At 35.7% G+C, this 23,471-nt stretch overlaps 1 protein-coding gene across 1 annotated transcript; it reads left to right on the top strand.

Moving 5' to 3' along the window:
* The first annotated feature begins 17,012 nt into the window (after window positions 1–17,012).
* Window positions 17,013–17,936, top strand: LOC120598076 (olfactory receptor 5AC1-like). Its single transcript, XM_039856824.1, has one exon. It carries the CDS (start codon window positions 17,016–17,018, stop codon window positions 17,934–17,936), a length of 921 nt encoding a protein of 306 aa, XP_039712758.1. The 5' UTR covers window positions 17,013–17,015.
* Window positions 17,937–23,471: the final 5,535 nt, after the last annotated feature.

Below are 23,471 nucleotides of genomic sequence, written 5' to 3' on the forward strand. Positions count from 1 at the left end.
TATCCTCTTATACATTTCTGATTTTTATGTCTTCTTTACTTCATTTTTTCTGAGTATGTATGAAAGTAATAATTTTATAATAAAAACTTTACTTTTGATTCATAAATTCACAAAGAACTGGAGAATGTTGGCATTATTTTATGTCTATAAAGCTACCTTTACTTAGTTTTTATGCCAGTGTCAGGATGACATATCCAGAGTCAAGTTAGCTTGATTCAGCACCTAATCCTTGGATTTGAAATCCAGCTTGAATCGATGTGACGGAATCAGTATGTTGCTCATTTACTAAAAGAGCCAGCCTTTTTCATCTATACACTAGGGCTTGAAGTGGTCAATTATAGTCATCTCACTTCGCTCTCTCTGGAAGTGCTTTGACTCTGGGCCCATTAAGAGCTCCAGCTTGAGTAGTGAGTGATGAGCTGTAATGAGCCCAGGAATGTTCACATACACTTACACAAGTGGAGTGATGGTAGGTAGGAGAACAAAGGGATCTAGAGATCTGCTCTAAGTAGAGAGAGATTTAGGGAAGATGGGGAAATGAACAGCAATAGGGATAGACATAGAGATGGGAGCAGGGAAAATAGAAAGGAGAAAAAGAAGAGAAGGAGATACAAAATGAGGAAAAAAGTGCTGTAGAAGATATTTCAGAGTTCGTGTCCCTCAGAAGAAACGAAATAACACTAAAGTTGAGCTTGGTGATGATTACAAGTATGTAAATAGGTAAAAATTCATTGAACCACACCCATATGGTTTGTATACTGTATTACATGTGTGTTATATCTTAATTTTTAAAAATACATCAAGCTCCAGGTAGGAAGGGGAGTCAAAGAGAATCCACACACATGAATAGGGAGCAAAGTAAAAGGAAGCAAAAAGCAGAAGAAAAACCCGCGGCATCCCCCCCAAAAAATATCAACTAACAATTGCTTTTCCTTCTTTCACCTCAGGCTTGGCTACTATCTTAATCATCAAGATAGAAATAACTTGATAGTTATATCAATGTGAACATGAACAAAAGATTCTGATTTAGAGCACCAAAATACTTCAAACAACACAATATAAAGATGATTTTTTTTTTTAGCCCCAGACTAAGAAATACTAAAGCATTTCTTGGATAAACAAATTACATTCAAAAATCATTAATGTTTCCTTGAAGGTGAAACTTTGGGCTCTGGTGTTCGTATTAAGTTATATTTGCAAAAAGCTTAAGCTCTCAATAAAAGCTGTTATTGTTATTGCATGCTTCTATAGTTGGAAGCCCTCACATTTTACAAGGGAAGGGAGGGAAGAAATATTTATTGCCTAAATAATTGCAATTCAATGATGCTATGAGGAATTCAAGGCAATAGCACTTCAAGTTCCTTCTCTAGAGAAGCCACACTGTTTTAAAACTGAATACTGTAGGGGTCCTTTAGAAATTAACCTTTGGTATGAACTATCTGGGGACCAAGCACTAGGGTGATTTGCTGGACATAGGATTGTTGTCATTTTCTTTAATGAAAGGGTTACTTATCAGCCTTCCGGAGAGATTTTCTGCAGTTCTTTGTTTCATGTAATGCAAGTGTGATCCTTGAAGGATAAACCCAGCCCTTCTTGCTCATGATGTCTCTGGCCCAAAGGGCTGTCTCACTACAAACTCCTCATTCTGTCACACTAATGCACTTTTGCCAGAAATCCCTATCTATCCTCTAATAATGTCCATTGTGCATTGTTTGTAAATGAAACAAAATTCATTTGCAGTTATGGAACTTATCCAATTCTCAGTCTCTAAGGGCCAAACTTTTAATAATATCTCCAGTGAGGACATTCAGTCTTTACTAAAAATTTCACTGGACATTATTAATTTGTGCTAATCTCCTGAGCTAACCACTTAAAGTTAAAATTAACCAAGTCACACACAGACATTAATAATTTTAGCTCTATAAAATGAAAAGACACAAACAGTAAACAAGATAGCAATAATTATTACAAAATCACTACTCTAGTATAACTAAATTTCATAATATCTATAAAAGCATCAACTATTAATGAAAGCTTATCTTGGTTGCCTTCATACAGTGTTTCTATTTTGAGAAAAAAAAACTGTTCACTGGTTTGACCAAGTTCTCTTACTATTCATGAGACATTTTTACACTTTTTTTTTTTCATTTTTACAGTTTTCTGTGCTTCCAGCTCAGTGTTATGGTATACTTCTGACCACCTATTTACTACAAGTGACACCTGGCTCTACAGTGCCACAGGACCCGCTCAATTAATATTTCATCGGATGGAAAGTACCATCTCAGAATGTATGGTCAATTGTAGAAAAAGTAAATTTTACACATTAATCAAAATATGAAAAATAATTTGATCACAATTTATCTTATTGGTTTCAAGTTTGGCCCCCTTGTGCAGAGCCAGTAACATATGACTGAGAATCACAGATACAGTCCTGAGTAATAGCAGAAGAGACTGACATAAGAGGCATTATAAAGGAACTTAGTGGAAACTTGATGACAAGATGGAAAAAGGGAGTGAGGATAATGGCAGATGCCACAGATGACCTTGAAGGTTTGAAAGTGGGGATATTGAATGTCTCCTCATTGCTCTTGGGATACACTTGGGATCTCAAGCCTGGAATAAAAGGCCCTGTGATATCTGACTTCTGACTCCCATTCTACTCTCACTTATCGCTATTATCTCTCAAATTTACTAGCTACAGGTGCAGGCTTTTCAGTTCTCAGAAACCACTAGGCTACTTCCCAACTCAGAGTTCCAAATGCTATCTATGGCATAAATGCCATGTGTCTTGCTTCTTCCCCTATTATCTGGTTAATTCATATACTCTCTAGGCTTCAGCTTATGTGGTGTTTTCTCTCCTCCCACCCCAAGACTAGGGTAAGACCCCTGTTATAGGCATCCATAGCTTTCTGTACTCTTCTTCATAGCACTTAATACAGTTGTAATGATTTGTTTAATATGTCTCTCTCCTCACTAATTGATGATAAGCTCCATAAGATTAAAGACCATGTTCGACTTGCTCATTGCCCACCCCAAGATACTGACACAGAGTGTGGCATTTAATAAGCAGTTGACACTCTGTTCATAAAGCATGGAAGGATATTTGAGTGAATAAATATTACCTATCAACTGGAATACTGTTCCCCTCTCTTCTTCACCTGTTATCTGGTTAACTCTTATGTACCTCCAGGTCTCAGTTTATGTATTGTATTCTCAGGGATGCCTTCCCTAACCGATCTCTGTCACATGCTGTGACAGCTTAGGGGAGTGAGGAGGAAAAGCTCCTTCAGAGTACAAGGCAATCTCCCTTTCAAATATGGCTAGTTTAGAGCTATGCTTAGATATTATGGAAATACCTCCACAGACATCAGTTATGTGGAACGATTAGGGCTGCAAATGAAGGCTTGAGAGCCAGTGCATCCAGTTGTGAGTTACCATTTCTAACAGAAAAAAACAGTCAGAGATGGAACTTCAAAAAGTGCCTATGTTGAGCTGGAAAGTTTTAAAAGGAAATAATGTTTAAACTTTCAAATACTTTAAAGGGGTCAAGGAGAACAAAGGTTCCGGAAAGATAATTGGATTGGTGGTCATTGGGGAGTGCAGCTTTTACAAAATGATGGGAAAATAGCCGGTATAAAATATTTTTGAAGAAGTTTGATGCTAAAAATTGAGAGAAATGAGATAGGAACTACAGAGTTGAGAGTGAGGTCAATTAAATTTTTACGAAATAGGACAGAACTATGCAGCTTTTGGAAAAAACACCTTTTACATTGGCCAAGTCTGAATTCAGTTTAGACTTTTGACTACCTTTTTTTTTTTTTTAGGAATACTGTCTCCTTGGATTTTACTATCTCTCTTCCTTCTCTTTCTTTGTTCTTCCTTTCGCTCCCTACCCCTAGACTTGTGCCGTTCAATAGGTAGTGACAAAACACATGGCTATTGAATACTTAAACTGTATATAGCCTGAATTACATGTACTATAAGTGTAATTATATGAAAAGTAATGTAAATATTTTATTAATAATTTTTATATTGATTATATGTTAAAATGATATTTTAGATGTAGTTAGTTAAATAAAATATGTTATTAAAATTAACTTCATATGTATTTTTTACTATCTTTAAATGTGGTAGCTTAGGAAAATTTTTATTACATATGTAGCTCACATTATATTTCTACTGGCAGCACTTCTTTAGACTTTATTACGTATATCGTTCCTCTAGACTTCAGAAACCACCTCTAGACAATTGACGCATAAACATACATCTTCACATAAACGTATGGTTAGACCTCTCCTCTGAGCCCCAAACCATTATGTTCAATTGCCAATTAGACATCTTTTAAAATTCTCAAAATAGAATTTCACCCCATAGGAAGCTTGTGTAAAATCAAACTTATCTCCTGCTCTCCTCCTTCCCCAAACCTGACCCTTTTCCAGTGTTTCCAGTCTCAGTGAGTGTTGACATCACCCTGTTGCATAAACCAGAATTTTAGATCCTTCTTCTTTGAACCCTACATCCAATCTATCATGAATTCTTGCTCATTTCATATCCTAAATATTTCTCCAATTTGTTCATTCCACTCATCTCCACCACCCAGTCCATTCCACCATAATCTCTTTCCTGGGTAATTTCAGTAGTTTTTTCCACATCCAGTTTTGCCAGCTTCCAATCTGTTCTCCACACTTTGGCAAGAATTAAGTTATAAAATTTAAACCTGATCATATCAGCCTCCTTTATAAAAACTTTCCATGGATTCTTATTGCTGTTAGAATAAAGACCCAAATTTGTAATATCGTTTTCAATACCCCTACATTCTCTGTCCCCTGCCCACCTCTCCACCCTCCCTTATACCATTTTCCCCTAACTCGCCATTCCTCACTGACCCTCTTTCAGTACCTTGAAATTGTACTGTTGCCTCCAGAAATAGGGCCTTCGTATATGTTCTTTTCACAAGTCACCCACTTCTCCTTTTCCTGGTAAATCCTCTTCAGCCTCTAAATTTCAGCTCAGTCATAACTTCTTTAAGGAAATCACTCCCCGACTACCACAAGTAATAATAACAGTGGAGTGGCAGTGGTAGTGATGATAGCATGTAGCATATATTGAGGACTTATTATATACTTGTCTCTCTTCTAGTATCTTACACACAATTTGTTAAGTTTTAAAACTACTTTTTAATCTCCATTTTTCAGAGTGTACTCCATTAAAATATCCATTTCCTAAGGAGGATATTGATGCACAGACAGGTTAAATAATATTCCTATGATCTGCTAGAAAGTAGTATGGTCAAGATTCAAAATCAGATATCTTGGTTCCAGACCCCACAGGGTTAAAAACTACTTTAATTGTCTTTTCAGACTAAGCTAAACCTCCCTGCTATGTCTCATATCTCTATTAACCTTGCCTTCATAATAATGATGTTATAATTTTAAATTCATTTGGGTGGTTATTTGGTTATTGTCTCTCTCTCATAATTTCTCCAAAGGTTTTAAGAAGAGAGGAGGCATATATAACCGTATCAGCTTTTGTTTATTGTTTAACCATAGTACCTAGCACTGTGGCTGACATAAAGTAGACACACAATATATTTGAATAAAATGATACAAAATAAATGTACATATATGAAGAAGAAAGGAAGGAAGTAGGTTCCATATTTCCAGTTGTTATTTCTTTATTGAGCACAGCTTAGTGTACCATTTTCTATCTACTAATTCCTACATCTGTCTTAGGAATTTGACTTTTACACTAACAACAATAAACTCAGAGATCCTGTCTGGTGTGTACCAAATGACTTTAGGACTTCTCCTGAATAATTATTTGATTATGAAGAGCTGATTCATTCAATATTTATTTTAGGCAGAGGTGTGAAAACTAAATCAACCATTAAGTAATAAACCGATAACAAAATTATTACTACCAAGTTTGCTAACACACCCTATATTCCAACTAGACTAGGGACTACTTTCCATTCCTCAACACTTCATGAGCTTTCATACCTCTGATACTTTGCTTAGCATTCCCTTTTCAATTCTTCTCTTCTGAGAAAATGTCTACATGCCTTTCAAGGCCAGGGTCAAATCTCTTCTCCTGGGTAACCTGTAATAAAGCACCCCTACTGTTTTTTGTTTGTTTGTGTGTGTGTTTGTGTTTCTTATATAAGTGCAGGGACTAACTACAGCATGGTTGCTCTGTTGAGGATATGGCTATATCATTATAGTTAAAATCGGAAGTTCCCTGAAGGGGTGGGCATTCCTAATGTCAATCACATGGGGAAGAGCTAAACCCTCAGACAAGAGACCAAGAGTGGAGCTCTGGCCCACTCTTCTGTCTCTCACTCTTGGAAATAGATCTCCTGGGGCTGAGCCATGCATAAACTTCCAGTCACTGGGAGAAAAGACAGCATATGCCTCTCAGAGGTAGGCTTAGAGATAGGTAAGGAGGCCTCACTATAGGGAACCATAAATGCAAGATGAAACTCACTCATATAAACCAGATTATCAGGATCAGCAGCCTTCAGACTATTTCAACACCCTGATCTGTCACAGTCAGTTATGAGATGCCTTATAATTAACACATTCCTACTAATAATGTACCATAGTTTAATATGATTTACTTTTTATATAACTAGAGTGGATTCCAGATTATCTTAATATTAATACCTTCTTTATTCCTTTACGTTGTGATACGCTATCTTGAATGGAAGAAAATGAAGAGGAATCATAGATAAGCTAGTGGGTAATTGCTCATTCATTACATGAGGAAATCCATGGAGGTGTGTCAAACAGTCAACCTTGTCTGCCAACTTGCTTTCTCAGTGGGAAGAAAGAGTTGAGAACTATTTCTCTGGTTGTATATTACTATATTTTGTTTTCCAACCCCAGTCAAAGAGTGATCCCTCTAATTTCTCTGTGCTTCAGGGAAACATTTGGGCCAGAACGAATGGGAGAACAATGCCTTCTTGTAGTCACCATGGTTTTGGCAGCAGTGGTGACTACTTTCCCAGAGGAAAAATGAGTATCTGGGAACAGGTTTATGTGCTGTGGAGATTTCCTCCTCCCACAAGAAGATTTGCTCTTTACTGCCAAACTAGAGTGTTACTTTATTATGGAAAAGGCACTTTTCTTACAGAAAGCATTTTTAATACCCCCAGGAAAATTAACTCATTCCTATGTGTTCTCCCATAGTTCTGAATGCATGACTATACTATATTCTATCACTTTGCATCCTAATTATTTTTTTACATGACTGCCTTCCAGGAACTGGAGCTTACAGTGCCTTGGATTAGTATTGCTTATTAACACTATGCTCGAATAAAACACTATCAATTTTTGGTTGAACACGACCAACAAAGCAAACAAACCTTCATCACGTTAAATATGGGGTCTTTCTTTTTTTTGTCTTGGGTTTTTTTTTTAAATAACAATCTTAGTTTAAGACATTATTTTTTCATTCCGCAGCTTTAATTTCACATGGTATATAAGGGGCACTCAAACATTTGTTAATTAATTTATCATCTATGCCTTACTAACATACAAAACGTGACATAGAGAATAAAGCAATGAGTCATACCCTGAGTTGTTTTTCTGAAACTCAAATTTTATGGAAACAGCCCTTGAAAAGTTTATTCAAGGCCTAGTAAATAAAATTCAAGCTCCCTGATTTTTAAGATGCTTCTACTCCCACCAGGCATTTTGTAAGCCAGAAAATATGGCCTAATATAAACCAGAGTTCAAGAGGCCTGTCTTCCAGTCACCTTTCTCTTTTCTAGCTTCCTACTCTTCCTAGATTATTTTACTCAGTTTCAAGGCTTTAAAGATATATATATATATATATATATATATATATATATATATATATATATATATATATATATATACACACATATATATACACACACACATATATATACGTATATATGTACACTATGACTTCTAATCTCTATGTCTTTTATATCCAATTGCCTGTTAGACATCTCCACTTAGATAACTGAACATGGATAAAATAAAACTTGTATTTCTAAATTCAAACTTCCCCCACCCCAAGAAAGTTTTCCCCTTCAGTTTTCTTCAACTCAATAAATACTATTACCTCCCCCCAGATGCTCAAGGCAAAAAAATCTAGGCATTTTCCTTGCCAGCTTTTTTCCCCCTCATACCTACCCCTCAAATGTAAATATCAGAAAATCCTGTTGTCTCATCGCCCAAAACATAACCCAAACCCATCTATATTTTTCCATCTCTACTACTATCCAAATTCTGAACTACTGAAATATACTCCTAGCTAGAGATCTCCCTACTTCCACCCTTACCCTTCATGATCCATTTCCTGAAGATGTAAATATGTTATGTTTCATGGCAAAGGGGAATTAAATAATCCTGGATTATCCAGTGAGTCCAATGTAATATTTAAATGCTAAAAACAGAAGCAGAAGAGTCAGAATCAGAATGGTACGATGTGAAAAAGATTTACCTGGCTACTTCAGTCTTTGAAGTGTAAGTGGGCCCTGAGCCAAGAAATATAGACAGACTCTAGAAGCTGGAAAAGGCAAAGAAGTGGATTCTTCCATCAAGCCTCCAGAAGGGCATTGACACCTTAATTATAGCCCAGAGAGACTCATTTTAGACTTCTCACCTCAAGAACTGTGAGAGAATAAATTTATCTGGTTTTAAACTACTGAGTTTGTGGCAATTTGTTATAATAGCAATAGAAAACTAATACACCCTCTCAAGGCTTAGGAGAGCATTTAAAACAAAATGCAAACTCCACACTCTATGTTACAAACTGTACAAGATCAGTGCTTCAATCTCATCACCAACCACTTTTCCCTGCCTTTTATGAGTTTCTCAAACATGCAAAGCTTATTTCTGCCTTAAGAAATTTTTACTAACTCTCCTCTGTACCTAACATGCTCTTTCCTTAAAGTCCATGACTAGCTTCTTGTTACTCATGTCTCAGCCTGACTGTTTCCCTTTTCCTACAGACCTTTTCTAACCATCTAATCTAAAGTAATTCCCAGTCATTCTTTGTCACATTGGTCTATTTTACGTTCAGCATAGCATTTACTAGTTTTCGCTATTTTTCTTATTTATGTATTTATTTATATTTGCCTCCCCAATCTCCTCTATAAAAATATAAGGTCCATGAGAACAGAATCTATAATTGTGATGACACATAGTTGTTGGTTCACAGTCTCCTTTACACAGATGGCAAGGAGAAACCAAAGAAAAAGGCTCCAGATTGGCAGATGGTAGTTTTAGGAAGCAAGGGAACTTACCAGGTTTGTCTGTGGTGACCACAAAACAAATAGACCTGTCTGCCAGAATCTTAAGTTTATATAGAGGCCTTCACTGAGTTCAGTCATGTATTCAGTTCAGATGGTCTCAACAACACGTTACTCCATCAAGCCTTCATCTTTGAGAAGAGCTCCCACTGTTGGAACAGTGAGCAGAATGTACATTCCAAGGGCAGGGGAGAGGATGTGGACCTGGGTCCAGTTCGTGGGGCAACCCACAGTCACGTCCGCTGATGACCTTCTACAACAATAGTAGGCACTATAAAGTACTTATTGTATAAATTTATGAATAAATGGTGCAATGAATGGCAGCCATTTTGTAGTACTGAATGTAAGGATTTTTAAAAAATTTTAAGCAGCATAAAAATTTTCATAAATTTACAGGAAAATTAAAACAACAGAAAATGAGCTACATGAGTTTTTTCACTGAGTCCATAAATCCTCACTGACCCCACATTGTTTCATAGATAAGAGGTAAGCTAGGAGCAATATTCATCATTCTTCCACAATTCTTTTGGTAGACTCTTTTCCCCAACAAATCTTACAAGCACTCATTATAAGAGAAAGTTTCCCCATGTTGCCATATCAGCACAGACTTGGTTTTGCATTATCATAGAAATGTATTTTCACCTGAAATAATTGCATTGCTCTAGAATTTAATTCTCAAGGCAGGGATTTTTTTCTGCTTTGTTCTTTGCTGTGTATTCAGAGTACATCTCAAAAATATGCATAATCCTGTTATCGGTGAACTTGTAATCAAACTGAGAAGAATGAGACTTACACCCACGAAATGCCAGAGGATTGTACAAAGCATATATTGCGAGCTGGGAGGTGTTATATGGGCAACAAGAGCTTGGGAAGTTGGGAAGATGATAGATGGGCGTGTCTTAAAGAACTTGGATAGACCTTGGTCAGAAGGAGTAGGATTTGGATAAATAAAGGTACATGATGAAGGTAATACAGATAGGATAAAATGCACCAAATGAAGAAAGAAAGTAATTTATTTAGAGAACCATAAGGAGAAGGGCTTGGCTTAGGGATGGTACATGCTGAGTGCAAAACATAAGGAAGTAAACTCAAATGATGTAGTTAGAAAAATCAAGATAATTAACCAAACAAATTGAAACTTGAGATTGATGGGAAAAATGGATTCATAACACTATAAGTGATGGAAGAGTCTTAAATAAGAAAGTATTTTGAGGAAAGGAGTCTTGAGAATCAAGAAAAATTTAGATTATTCAGTAACTAGAGTACATCAGATTAAAGGCATAAAAAATATAATTTCAAAGGAAGATTCCAGAAATTGTATAATGACTTTAAAAGAAGTGAGAAGGGTGCTACTTTATGATCTCTGCTCACATCACACCTTCTCTCCTATGAGGTAACAAATCCCAGCTCATTTCCCACTTCTTCTATAATGCCTTTGCTGACCAATACAGTGGGAATTTTTGCTTCCAACTTAGGACATTATATTCAGATTTCTAAGAAGGATAAATTCATTAACTCAAATGAATTAATATCAAAACATGGCCTTTAGAGATGAGAAGTCAAAATGATGAGAAGTCAAAGAAGCTCTTATGACCACATCAAAGTTGTGACAGAAACACAGAGCAAACAGCAAGCAGAGTTGCCTGGTGTCTAGATGAACAAGCCCTACAACTAGAGAGAAAGATAAAAAATCACAGAGACTAAAGGACATGGACATGGACAATGGTCTTGTGGTTACCAGAATGGTAGGGTGGTGGGGGGAGGGGAGTAGACGGGGGAAAAAAAATCTAAATCATTCTTCAATTAAATAATTAATTAATTAGTTAAAATAAATAAAATAAAATTTCACTACAAAAAAAATCACTCTGCAACAGTAGGAAGTAGAAGGGGATGAAACACGAGGCTGCCCTGGTCCTGTCCTGAGCAGCTGAGTGGAACGGAGGCTGTGGCAGCAGTAGCCGGCAGCAGCAGCTGGCAGCTCCAGATGCCTCTTAAAGGGACCGTGTCTACAACTGGACTTTTGTGGTGATAGACCTGCTCGCTCTGAGCATCAGCTCCGGGTTGGCTGCTGGGGAGCACCAGGGACTTACAGGGTTATGCTGAGTTTTCGGAGCAAGGGCCGGAAGCAAGATTCTCTCCCAGGCAGAAGTACTGGCAGTATCCATTGCTCCTCTATTGAGCACTTCCCACTCCAGTGTACAGACTCAGCACTGCCATAGCTGAGAGATATCATTGAACTGGATAACAGAAGTTGCTTCACCCAGAGGATTCCCTGAAACTCCACCTCCCTCAATTCATGGCCTCTCCCAAGCCACATCCAATTTTGTCCTTAGCCAGTCCTATGTCCCTTGCTGAGCAGCTCCAAGACCCACACTGGTGGCAGCTGACCTCATTTTCTCACATAGCCTCTTGAGGCAACTATAAGCACAGCATCTGTCAATTGCTTGCTGAATTTTAACAGGTAACCATGGAGAGGCACAGGCTGGGGCCAAACTTGGTCTGCAGCTGAACCCCTCTTAGGACTGTGCCTCTGGACACCTACTACACACCCACTGCACTAATAAAACAGGGAGACTTCAGAGCTTTGCTTAGTACATAGAAACAGACACAGAAAAGCAGCCAAAATGGGAAGACAAAGAAGCAGAAACCACATGAGAGAACAGAAAAGAGATCCAGGAATATGGAGCCAAACTGTCTAACAGAAGCAGAGTTCAAAATACTGATTCTAGAGACGCTCAATGAACTTAGAGGAAGTGTAGATGAACTCAGTGAGAACTTTAACAAAGAGATAAAACACATAAAAATGGAGATGGAAATTATAAAAGGGAACCAGTTAGAAATGAAGAACACATTATCTGGGATGAAGAGTATATTAGAAGGAATTAACAGAGTGGATGAAGATGAGGATTGAATCACCAATACAGAGAAGCCAAAGACACTAAATCAGAATGGCAAGAGAAAAGAAGCCAAGAATATAGTAATAATTTAAGGAGTCTTTGGGAAAAAAATTAAGTGTAAAAACATACATGTTATAGGGGTACCAGAAGGAGGAAAGGGAGAACCAAAAGTGGAAAAGCTATTTGAAGAAATAATGATGGAAAACTTCCCTAACCTGGTGAAGGAAATAGACATACAACCCCAAGAAGATCACAGAGTCCCAAGAAAAAGAAACCCAAAGAGGCCCACACCAAGACACATCATAATTAAAATGCCAAAGATTCAATACAAAGAGAGAATCTTAAAAGCAGCAAGAGAAAAGCAGTTAGTTACCTACAAGGAAGCACCCATAAGACTGGCAGCTGCTTTCTCAAAAGGAACTATGCAGGATAGAAAGGCTTGGGCCAAAATATTCTTTGCTAGATACTTTATTTAACAAAGTTATCATTTAGAGTTGAAGAACAGATAAAAAGCTTTCCAGACAAAAACAAGCTAAAGGAATTCATCAACACCAAGCCACTATTACAGAAAATGTTGGAGGGACTTCTTTAAGAAGAAAAACCATAAGAACCATATGATCATATCAATAGATGCAGAAAAAGCCTTCGACAAGATACAGCATCCAGTTATGATCAAAACATTCAACAAAATTAGTATAAAAGAAAAGTACCTTAACATAATAAAGGCCATCTATGACAAACCCTCAGCCAACATTATTCTTAATGGTGAAAAGCTAAAAACCTCTCTAAGATCAGGAACAAGGCAAAGCTGTCCACTGTCGCCACTGTTATTCAATGTAACATTGGAGGTCTGAGTGAGTGCAATCAGACAAGAGAAAGATATAAAAGTTATCCAAATAGAAAAAAAAGAAGTCAAACTGTCACTATTTGTGGATGACATGATTCTCTATATAGAAAATCCTAAGGACTCCACAAGGACACTACTAGAAACAATAAGCAAATACAGTAGTTTCTGGATACAAAATCAATGTTAAAAATCCATAGCGTTCCTATACTCCAGTAATGAAGTGTCAGAAAAAGAAGTGGAAAAAATAATTCCTTTTGCAATTGCAGCAATAAGAATAAAATACCTAGGAATAAATCTAATGAAAAGTGAAGAACCTATATGATGAAAACTACAAGATTCTATTAAAAGAAATCGAAAAAGATACAAAGAAATGGAAAGATATTCCATGTTCTTGGATTGGAAGACTCAATATAGTTAAAATAACCATATTACCTAAAGCATTATATAGATTTCGTGCAATCCCCATCAAAATTCCATCAGCAGTTTTTAAGTAAATAGAACAAAAAATCATCAGATTTGTATGGAAGCACAAAGGACCCCGAATTGCCAAAACCATCCTGAGAAAAAAAGAACAAGGCTGGAGGCATCACTCTGCCCGACTTCAAATTATACCTCAAAGCGACTGTAATCAAAATGGCATGGTATTGGCAGTGAAACAGATACACAGACCAGTGGAACAAAATCAAGAGTCCAGAAGTAAACCTATATTTATGGGAAAATGATTTTTGACAAAAAAGCCAAAAACATACAGTGCAGAAAGGAAAGCCTCTTCAACAAATGGTGCTGGGAGAACTGGAAAGCCACCTGCAGAAGAATGAAACTAGACTGTTGTCTATCACCACACACCAAAATTAACTCAAAATGGATTAAGGACCTGAATATAAGATCTGAAACAATAAAATGCATAGAAGAAAACATATGATCTAAACTCAAAGACCTTGGGCTTAAAGAAGATTTTATGAATTTGACTTCAAAGGCAAGGGAAATAAAAGCTAAAATAAATGAATGGAACTACATCAAACTAAAGAGATTTTCACAGCAAAAGAAATCTTCAACCAGATAAAGAGACAACCATCCAAACAAGAAAATATATTTGCAAGCAATGCCTTCTCCAGTAAGGGCCTAAAATCCAAAATATACAAAGAACTCATACAACTCAGTAACAACAAAAAAAAGAAACGATCCAATCAAAAAATGAGCAGAGGACCTGAACAGACACTTCTCCCTAGAGGACAGACAAATGGCCAACAAATAAATGAAAAGATGCTCAACATCGCTAGCTATTAGGAAATGCAAATCAAAACCACAATGAGATACCATCTCGCACCTGTTAGAATAGATAATCAATGGGATGGGTAATAACAAGTGTTGTAGATGATGCAGAGAAAAAAGGAACCCTCATACACTGCTGGGGGGACTGCAAATTGGTACAGCCACTATGGAAAATAGCATGGAGGTTCCTCAAAAAACTAAGAATCGATTTACCATATGATCTAGCAATCCCTTTACTGAGTATTTATTTACCCCAAAGACTTAAAAACTCATATCCATAAAGATATTTGTACACCAATGTTCATAGCAGCATTATTCACAGTAGCCAGGACATGGAAGCAACCAAAGTGTTCTACAGTAAATGATCGGCTAAAGAAACGGTGATACATATATACAATGGAATATTATTCAGCCATTAGAAGAGATGAAATACTGCCATTTGTGACAACATGGATAGATCTTGAGATAATCATGCTAAGCGAAATAAGCCAGACAAAAAGAGTTGAAAATCACATGATATCACTTATATGTGGGATATAAACCTAAAAGCAACCAATGAATAGGACAAACCAACAGATATTCATGGACATGAATTATAGACTAGTGGTTACCAGAGGGTAGCGGGTGGAGGAGGAAGGTGTAGGTAGACCTTTAAAGAGGGTCAAATATAGGGGGAGAGTGAAGTGGGTAAAGGGGATCAAATATATGGTAGCTAAAGGAAACTGGACTTTGAGTGGAAAGCAGAATAGAATATATAGATGTCAAATTATAATGTACACCTGAAAATTATATAATTGTATTAACCAATGTTATCCCAATAAACTTAAATTAAAAAAAGGAACCCAACAACACTATAGAAAGTCATTAACATACAAGAGAAGAGAGCAAGAGATTAAGTAACAGAGAAGGACTACAAAAACAATCAGGAAACAATAAAATGGCAATCACTACATACCTAACAGTAACTACATTAAATGAAAATGGATTAAATGTTTCAACCAAATGACAAATGGATAAAGAAGTGGTACATATATACAATGGAATATTACTCAGCTGTAAAATGAATGCAATCTTACCATTTTTGACAACATGGTTGGACCTAAGGGTATTAAGCTAAGTGAAATAAGACAGACAGAGGAAGACAAGTACCTTTTAATTTCACTTTGATGTGGAATCTAAAAAACAAAATAAACAAATGTCTACCATAATTGAAAAAAAATTTTTTTTAATTTAAATAATCATAGTTACAAGCATGTGTTAGAAGTGGTTTGTTAATTAGTCTATAGTGCCCAGTAGGTTGACTTGATTCTATAGGGAATTTTTTGCTGGTATTGAGGGAGTTTCAATATTATCTTCACAAACGGGTTTGAAGTTGGGAAGATATAAACATCTTTCTCTCCAAGCTGCATTTCACAAAGAAAATTAATAGGAGATGAATAATTGTCTTTGACATTTTCATTGTTGTACCTCGAGCTCTTCATGAACATTTATATATTATGGCATCTCTGCATCATCTTTTAGGAATTGGGTGAGACTGCAGTTCTTTATTTCATTGTCATTATTCTTTCTATGAAAAGTAATAGAAGATATCATTTTAGGACCAAAAGTTTCTTATGAGCTGTCAAAATATCTGTAAAATTTTTTTTCAGATGATTTATCCACCAAATGGAACAGAAAGCAATCCTGAACTGAATAGCTAAATAAACATTATGTTTAGCTCCTCTGAAAACTAGCCTTCTCACTTGCTTCTCAGGCTTGTAAAACTCACAGATACATTTTTAGTTTGTGGCTCTTTTCTGCCTTGCCTATCTTTATGTTAGTCATTAACGGTGGTCCATATTTTCTCTTCATTTGGTTTTCTATTTAAACAAAATTCATAATTTTTATTATAAATTCAATCCAGCATCATGGATATAACACCAGAATTAGAGGTCTATGTGTGAATGAACTAAGAATGACAGAGCTCTAACTTAAGAGGCACCAAATAAATACTTGTTGACTGAATGAATGATTGTGATCCCATACTGGGAAAATTAAATAGAGTCTATTTAAATTTGGAGTGGTTTTGAGAAAAGTATAATCTAAAGAGTTTATTAGGAATTTAGGGTGCTTTTGATGAATATATAATCAAGCAAAATAATGATAACAGACAGAAAGAGCAGAAATGGGATTTTAACTTACTATTTTATTATCCTACCCATGAATGTCTTAGGAGGAAATAATGATGTATTATTAGTACAAAAATACAGCCTATTTGTTGTTCAATACAAAAGATATAAAAGAATTCCTGAGAGGATGTAAAAACCCTTTTGAACCTGAACAAGTGTCTAGCTTTAAGAGATTTTAGTATAAAATATATTATGTATTTTTATTCTTAATTCTGTATAAAATTTCACTGTTAATACATTCAATTCTAAGGTATTTATGGGTAACAAATTATTGAACTAAGTCAACTGGTGTCTATGACCTTCAAGTAATTACATATTTTAAAATAAAACCACTTCAAAAAATTCCTTAATTCTCGAAATTATTTGCAATATAACTAATATTTTTAGGTGTCTTTTAAAAAAGGGAAACATTGTATCTTCATGTTTCCTGAGTAGGAGCATCTGAAATAGAGGAATATGACATTGTCATCCAGTACCAGTTTTCATGAATCTTAATTATTTTCTTTTTTAATTATTCTCCATTTTAGTGTTAAGCCTGAGTGGATATAATGGAGGAAAATAAGACGCTGGTGACTGAGTTTGTTCTCACAGGACTTACAGATCGCCCAGAGCTGCAGGCCCCCCTGTTCCTGGTGTTCTTGGTCATCTACCTCACCACCATGGTGGGCAACCTGGGACTGATTTTTCTCATCTGGAAGGACCCCCACCTTCACACCCCCATGTACTTATTCCTCGGCAGTTTAGCCTTTGCAGATGCCTGTTCTTCATCCTCTGTGACCCCCAGGATGCTTGTCAACATTTTAAACAAGAGTCAAATGATATCCCTCCTGGAGTGCATGGCTCAATACTATTTTTTTGGTTCCAGTGCCACCACAGAATGTTTACTCCTGGTAGTGATGGCCTATGACCGCTTTGTAGCCATATGCAAACCCCTTCTTTATCCAGTAGTGATGTCCAATAGACACTGCACTGGATTGATAAGTATGTCATATGTAATTGGTTTTCTGCATCCTGTTGTTCATGTAGGATTATTATTTAGATTAACCTTCTGCAGGTCCAATATAATACAGCATTTCTACTGTGAAATTTTGCCACTATATACAATTTCTTGCACTGACCCATCTATTAATGCATTGGTGATTTTTATTTTTGCTGCTTTTATACAAGCTTTTACTTTTATGACTATCATGGTCTCTTATACCCGTGTCCTCTTTGCCATCCTGAAAAAGAAGTCTGAAAAGGGCAGGAGCAAAGCCTTCTCCACATGCGGTGCCCACCTGCTCTCTGTCTCCCTGTTCTATGGCACTCTCTTCTTCATGTACGTGCGCCCTGGGTCTGGCCCAGATCAGTATCAGGATAAAATGTATTCACTGTTCTACACAATCATAATTCCCCTGCTAAACCCCTTTATTTACAGCCTAAGAAATAAGGAAGTTTTAGATGCCCTGAGAAAAGTGATAAAGAAATAAATATTTTCAGGAAACTTTCATTATTCTTTCCATTTTACTCTTTGTTTAAATAAGTGATACTATCTGGTCCTATGGAGACCCTCTTATGTTTATGCCTATACACGGGAAGCCTTGCTGACCACGTAGCTGAGATCCCTAGGACAGGAACAGGCTAGGTACTAGGGATGGCAACAGTTTTATAGTAGCAGGAAAGACTTTCATGTAAAATCCAGTTTTACTCAGCCAATCTTTGACAGACTGCAACATAGTCACAAAATTAGTTCAGGACAGAAGTCTTCTTAGAAGTGGGTAGACCCTTAAAAAAAGAGTAAAGAGTCTTTTGAGTTGACTAAAGTTTATACTAAGAAGCCAATGTAATGGGGACAGAAAGTATTCATTTTCTTTTCTGTTACCTCTTTGAATGAAGAGCTGGCTACATAGCTGGTATATGTCTGTCTTGGGGGTATATATGGATTTGCTATAGAAGCAGTACAAAGAGAAAGAAGGGATTCACCTTCTGACTTGAAAAATAGAAATTTGTCTTGAAAGAATATTTACCAAATTCCTTTATCTAACTCTTTAATGTGTTTAGAATTATGCTTGGAAGAATTAGATCACAGAGATCTTCTACTATAAGTAAAGATAGCCATGCCTGCTAGGCAGAATCTTGGTTCTTTATGGAACAAGAAGGATATAAAGTAAGAAAAGTAACAATAAGTCTGTATTTTTTCACCCAAGTGATGACGGGAGGAAGAAAAAGGAGACAGAAAGGAAAGGGAAACAGATGACTGCATCCCAATTTTGCTTTGCCAGGCTGCAATCTGGATTTGTGGAGGTGGTAGATAGTTTTGATGGAAGATGAGGAAGGCGAGCCCTCTACTCAGAGTCATTTGAAGAGTGGATACTACTTCGTGGTCTTCTCTGCACAACTCTGGGGCACAGCCTGCCACACAGGGGGATTGTGGTCTTGAAGTTTGGTTCTGTTTGCTCACTGAACTGAGGTATTTATTTCTCATGCAACACCCCACTGCTCTTAAAATGGCTTTTCTTTAAATGAAAAGGCCTACTCTTCTTTTTCACTATTTATAAAACAACAAGTAGCACTGTATAGAATTCCCTCTATGCTCTTGAGCAATATCTTTGAAGATGATTTTCAAGTTACTGTTATGCTAAGTAGCAGGACAACCTTTAGGATGGGAGGCATGAACAAAAACCATGAAAGACCACAGAGAATGAAATTTGCTCTTTTCTGAGAGTTACTCATGCAAATTTCCATATCTTAAATGTTTGTCAGAGGCAATCTTTGCAATTTAGGAGAACAGTTGTGGAAAATACATACATTTCCTCCCACCCCCTAACAGATTCTGTGATTTAACATTTTCTAAGTAGTCCAATTCCTGCAGGTAGTCTAAGCATCTCAGATAAAGGTAGTGCTAGATTGTGTTTTCTTCTGATGTTTAAAGGACTTGCAAGGGCTGTGGCCTTCTTTACAGTAAGCAGCTCTGACCAATTAGTCCTTTAGGGGTTCTCCCCACGAGAACAGAGGTGTCTGCCAGCTTCATGCACTGAAGAGGTTTGTAACCGAGAGATATATCAGACATATTTCATACGATTAGTGCCATTCTCAGAAACTCAAAGGCTGCAATGATGGTGGCCTCCATATATCCTTATTTAACCATCCTAGTATCTTCAAAAACCATTTAGGTCATGGCTGATAATGGTATAAACCACAAACTTAGCCATTTTGTAGTACCTACTGGTGTTTTTCCAGATATGTTACCCTTACTAGAACCCTTTAATACAATATCTGGTATGAGACATATGGCTATTAATGTAGAAATATATTCTTTTCAATACTGATTATGAATGAGAATCAGAAGAAACATTTTATATTTATTGGGAATGGGTAAAGGTATGAACTGATGGTTTTGCCCCAGGCTATGCATACTCTGCTCTGTGTCTGAAGGAATCTTTATTTTTTAGACATTTTGTAGAATAGCAGGCTGGTTTAGTATACTGATATCACGTTAATTGGACCTGCTAAGTAATCTGATTACTTTTGTAAAGTTCACGTGCTCCATAGGATGACAGATAAACCTATAAAAATTGTATATTAAAAGTGTATAATTATGTAACATGTGGCAAAATAATACACTTTAAAAGAAATTCTTGGTATCTAGAAAAAGAACAGCCACAGCTGGATCTGATGAAGAGAACAGAGTATCACTTGGAGACCCTAGCTTTTTGTTGAGATAAGGACTAGATAGGAATTGGATTTGACTCTCTTGAGAGGAGACTGAGAGTGTTCTCTATGTGGAAAGGAGGGTAAAACAAGTAAATGATAATCAGAACAAGTATAGTGGAAGAAACTGATTAGCAAATCCATTTTCTTTTCTTTTTTTTATTATTACTTTTTATTAAAGTTATTGGGGAGACATTGGTTAATAAAATCAAATAAGCTTAAGTATACAGTTCAACAATACGTCATATGTATATATTGCATTGTGTGTTCATTACCCAAAGTCAGATTTCCTTCCATCACCAAATATTTGACCACTTTTACGGCTACCTACCTCTCCCCTCCACCATTCCCTATTTTCTTTTCATCCTATACACACAGCCTACCTTTTCTGTAGACTATAGTCAAATGACGAGTTAAGATTTAAAGTAATACGTGTCACTTACATATCTAGCTCATAAGCACCTCACATAAGAAACCCCCTGTGACCTTTCCACTTCTAGCTTGATCCAAATTAAAACACAAAATCTGAAGAAAGTCATGTGTAGAAAATGCATGAGTGACAATTTGGAAAGAGTCTGGGACTCTGGATCATCAATTGGAATGAAATAGTCTTTCAGTTAGGAACATGTGCTTTATACTTATTGTAAAAGAGAACTAAATTTTTATTACATCAATACACTAAAATATTGGGGATTATCTCTAAATTCAGTGTTCTTGTAAACAATATACACATGTGATGCAAAAAAACCTCTTCAACTGTATACAGTTAATTATTGGGTCTATTTCTCAGTATAGGCGCATGGATACTTAGGCTTAAGAATTTTAATCATTCTATGTGCAATGAGAAGTTATTTATAAATGTTAAGTGGAGAAAGTGTGTGTGTTTAGGATAGTAGTATAAAAATCAGTCTGGTGTCTATGTGAAAAAATGAATTAGGAGACTGTGTTAGCAGATGCAGATTGTGTAGTTAGAAGGTTATTTAATAAGCCTAGGCAAGAGAATCTACCTTGGATGTTAGGACTAATAGTACAGATAGAAAGAATGACATCTAAGACATCTTTAGTAGATAAAATCTAGAGGCAATGGTCAAAACAATGGAACTTCAAGAGGAGTTAGTGTCATGGATGTGTTCCTGGTTTACGGCTTGTGTAAATACATGTTTGGTGACTCTATTCCCCGAGACAGGGAACACCGGATAATAGGTTTGGGAGTGGAATAGAAGAATATTTTCATTTCAGATTTGGACATGTTAATTCGAAGGTATCTTTGGGATTTCCAAGTGGACAAGTAAAGTAGGTAGTTGGGTAACGGCACCGTTAAAAGAAATAAGAGGAAAAAAACCAATCATATTCGAAACTCAGTCCAGTGACGTTTTATAAACATGCCCCTTCAGTGAAACCTAAAGATACAATGTGTCATTTTAATTGTTATAACTAACTGTATGTGGATGATTTAATGATTAGTTCACAATGCCCAGTAGAACAACTTTGACTTCATCCTACTGGGAATCCTGCAGAAGCATTAAGGGAATTTCAAAATTTTTTAAAGAAAGGGTTTGCAAATAGAAGAAAGAAATGCTGTCTCCCTCCAATTTGGAGTTTCCTAAGAAAATCAATGCACAAATAATATTGCTCTATTTCTGTACCTATTATGCTGCTTTGAGAAACCAGAACATTTCCAGTTTTCCATGTTTTACAGGAATTGGGTGAGAGTGCAGAAATTTCCATAATATTTATTATTATTGCATTGTAATTTGTCTGTATGATAACAAAACATCTAAGTAAGAAATTAAAATCCTAGACATGCTTTTTTCCTTTTTAAAATCAGCAACCAAAATCTGGACAGGCAGACTTAATATCCATTAGTATTTTTTCTGTGTAGATAACACATTTGTTGGGAAGTTTTTGAACAGTAAAGTTTGATTAATAGAGAATAAAAATGGAAATATTAAAGATTAGTAATAAGAAAAATTCAGAGTTTATAATGTGAAATTTTCTTAATTAAGACATAAACCATGTAGCTCAAATATAACTTATTTGTAATTTTTCAGAATGGGAAATTTGGGCTTAAGGTTTGTGGTTGAGCCCACTAAAAATAATTTCATGAAATCATGGGAATACGGCTAACATCATGAAAACTAATTTCAAAAGACACCATGTGTTATCTATCACATAACTCTTGAGAAAAAAATCACAAGCTTACTCTTAGCTAAAGTACACATTGTAGGAACTAAACTAGGAATCACAATAATTTGGTTATTTGAGGTTATAAAGAAATTTGGGTCAGATATGTAGGGCAAAAATCTCCTAAGGTTCTTAATTTTCAATTAATATTTTTGCTTGTGTTACACATATTAAGCTCCCTGTAGGTATTTAAAAGTAAAAATTCTAAAACAGTAATTTTTTTAGTGAAAATGGAATAATATCTCATGATCCTCTCTTAACTGATCATGGATTCTTAGAAAAGAGCCTTTATTCATATTTTTAAGTTAGACAAACTCAGTTTTTCTAATATATACGCATAGTAAAAAAAAATTATCTTCATATGTATCAAGAGATATGACTATAAAATTATGAAAACATTTTTATACATGTAAATATCATAATAATCTTTATTCCTAAATTTATTTATTTGTCTTTTTAAGTTAATCTAAAAGGATCTATATTGACCAGAAAACTCTTTTTTGAAAGTTCTTTCAGAGACTATTAATAAATCATGAAAAAAAAATCAATGTCACTTCATGCAAAGACCAAATGTTACATTCATAACAGTGGCAAAATAATAAGTATACAAGAATAAATTTAATAAGAAAATTACTGAAATTACCAAAAAAAAAACCTCTAAAAAAAAAACCTCTTTTAATCCCTACCTTATACAATTACAAATAACTTTGGAATGTTTTTAAAAATCACATTTACTTTCAATGATCAAAGATTGGCTCTCATTGATAATATTCAAAACAAAATACTAATTTCCTTGATGGCTATTTCTGCCTTTAACTGATAGTTATGCACAAAATTTTACAGACAATTATATCCTAATTTTACAGTAGAATTTTCAGGGCCAAAACATCTCAAAAAGGCAACAAGAGGATTTCATTGTTCTTGTTTCTTTTCTCCATTAGTAACATGTTAGATATCATTCTTCTACACATCTCTTAGTATATGTATATAAATGTATACATAAGCAATTACATAATTTTATGTGAAAGAGATCATAATATCTATGTTGTCTTTCTCATGGAACTCTTATTTTGAGTACTTCTCTTCCCCTCTCCTCCACTTTTGTCATTCCTCCCTCTGCTCATAGACCT

Source organism: Pteropus medius, unplaced genomic scaffold, assembly GCF_902729225.1.
Source record: "Pteropus medius unplaced genomic scaffold, Ma_sr-lr_union100, whole genome shotgun sequence".
Lineage (NCBI taxonomy): Eukaryota > Metazoa > Chordata > Mammalia > Chiroptera > Pteropodidae > Pteropus > Pteropus medius.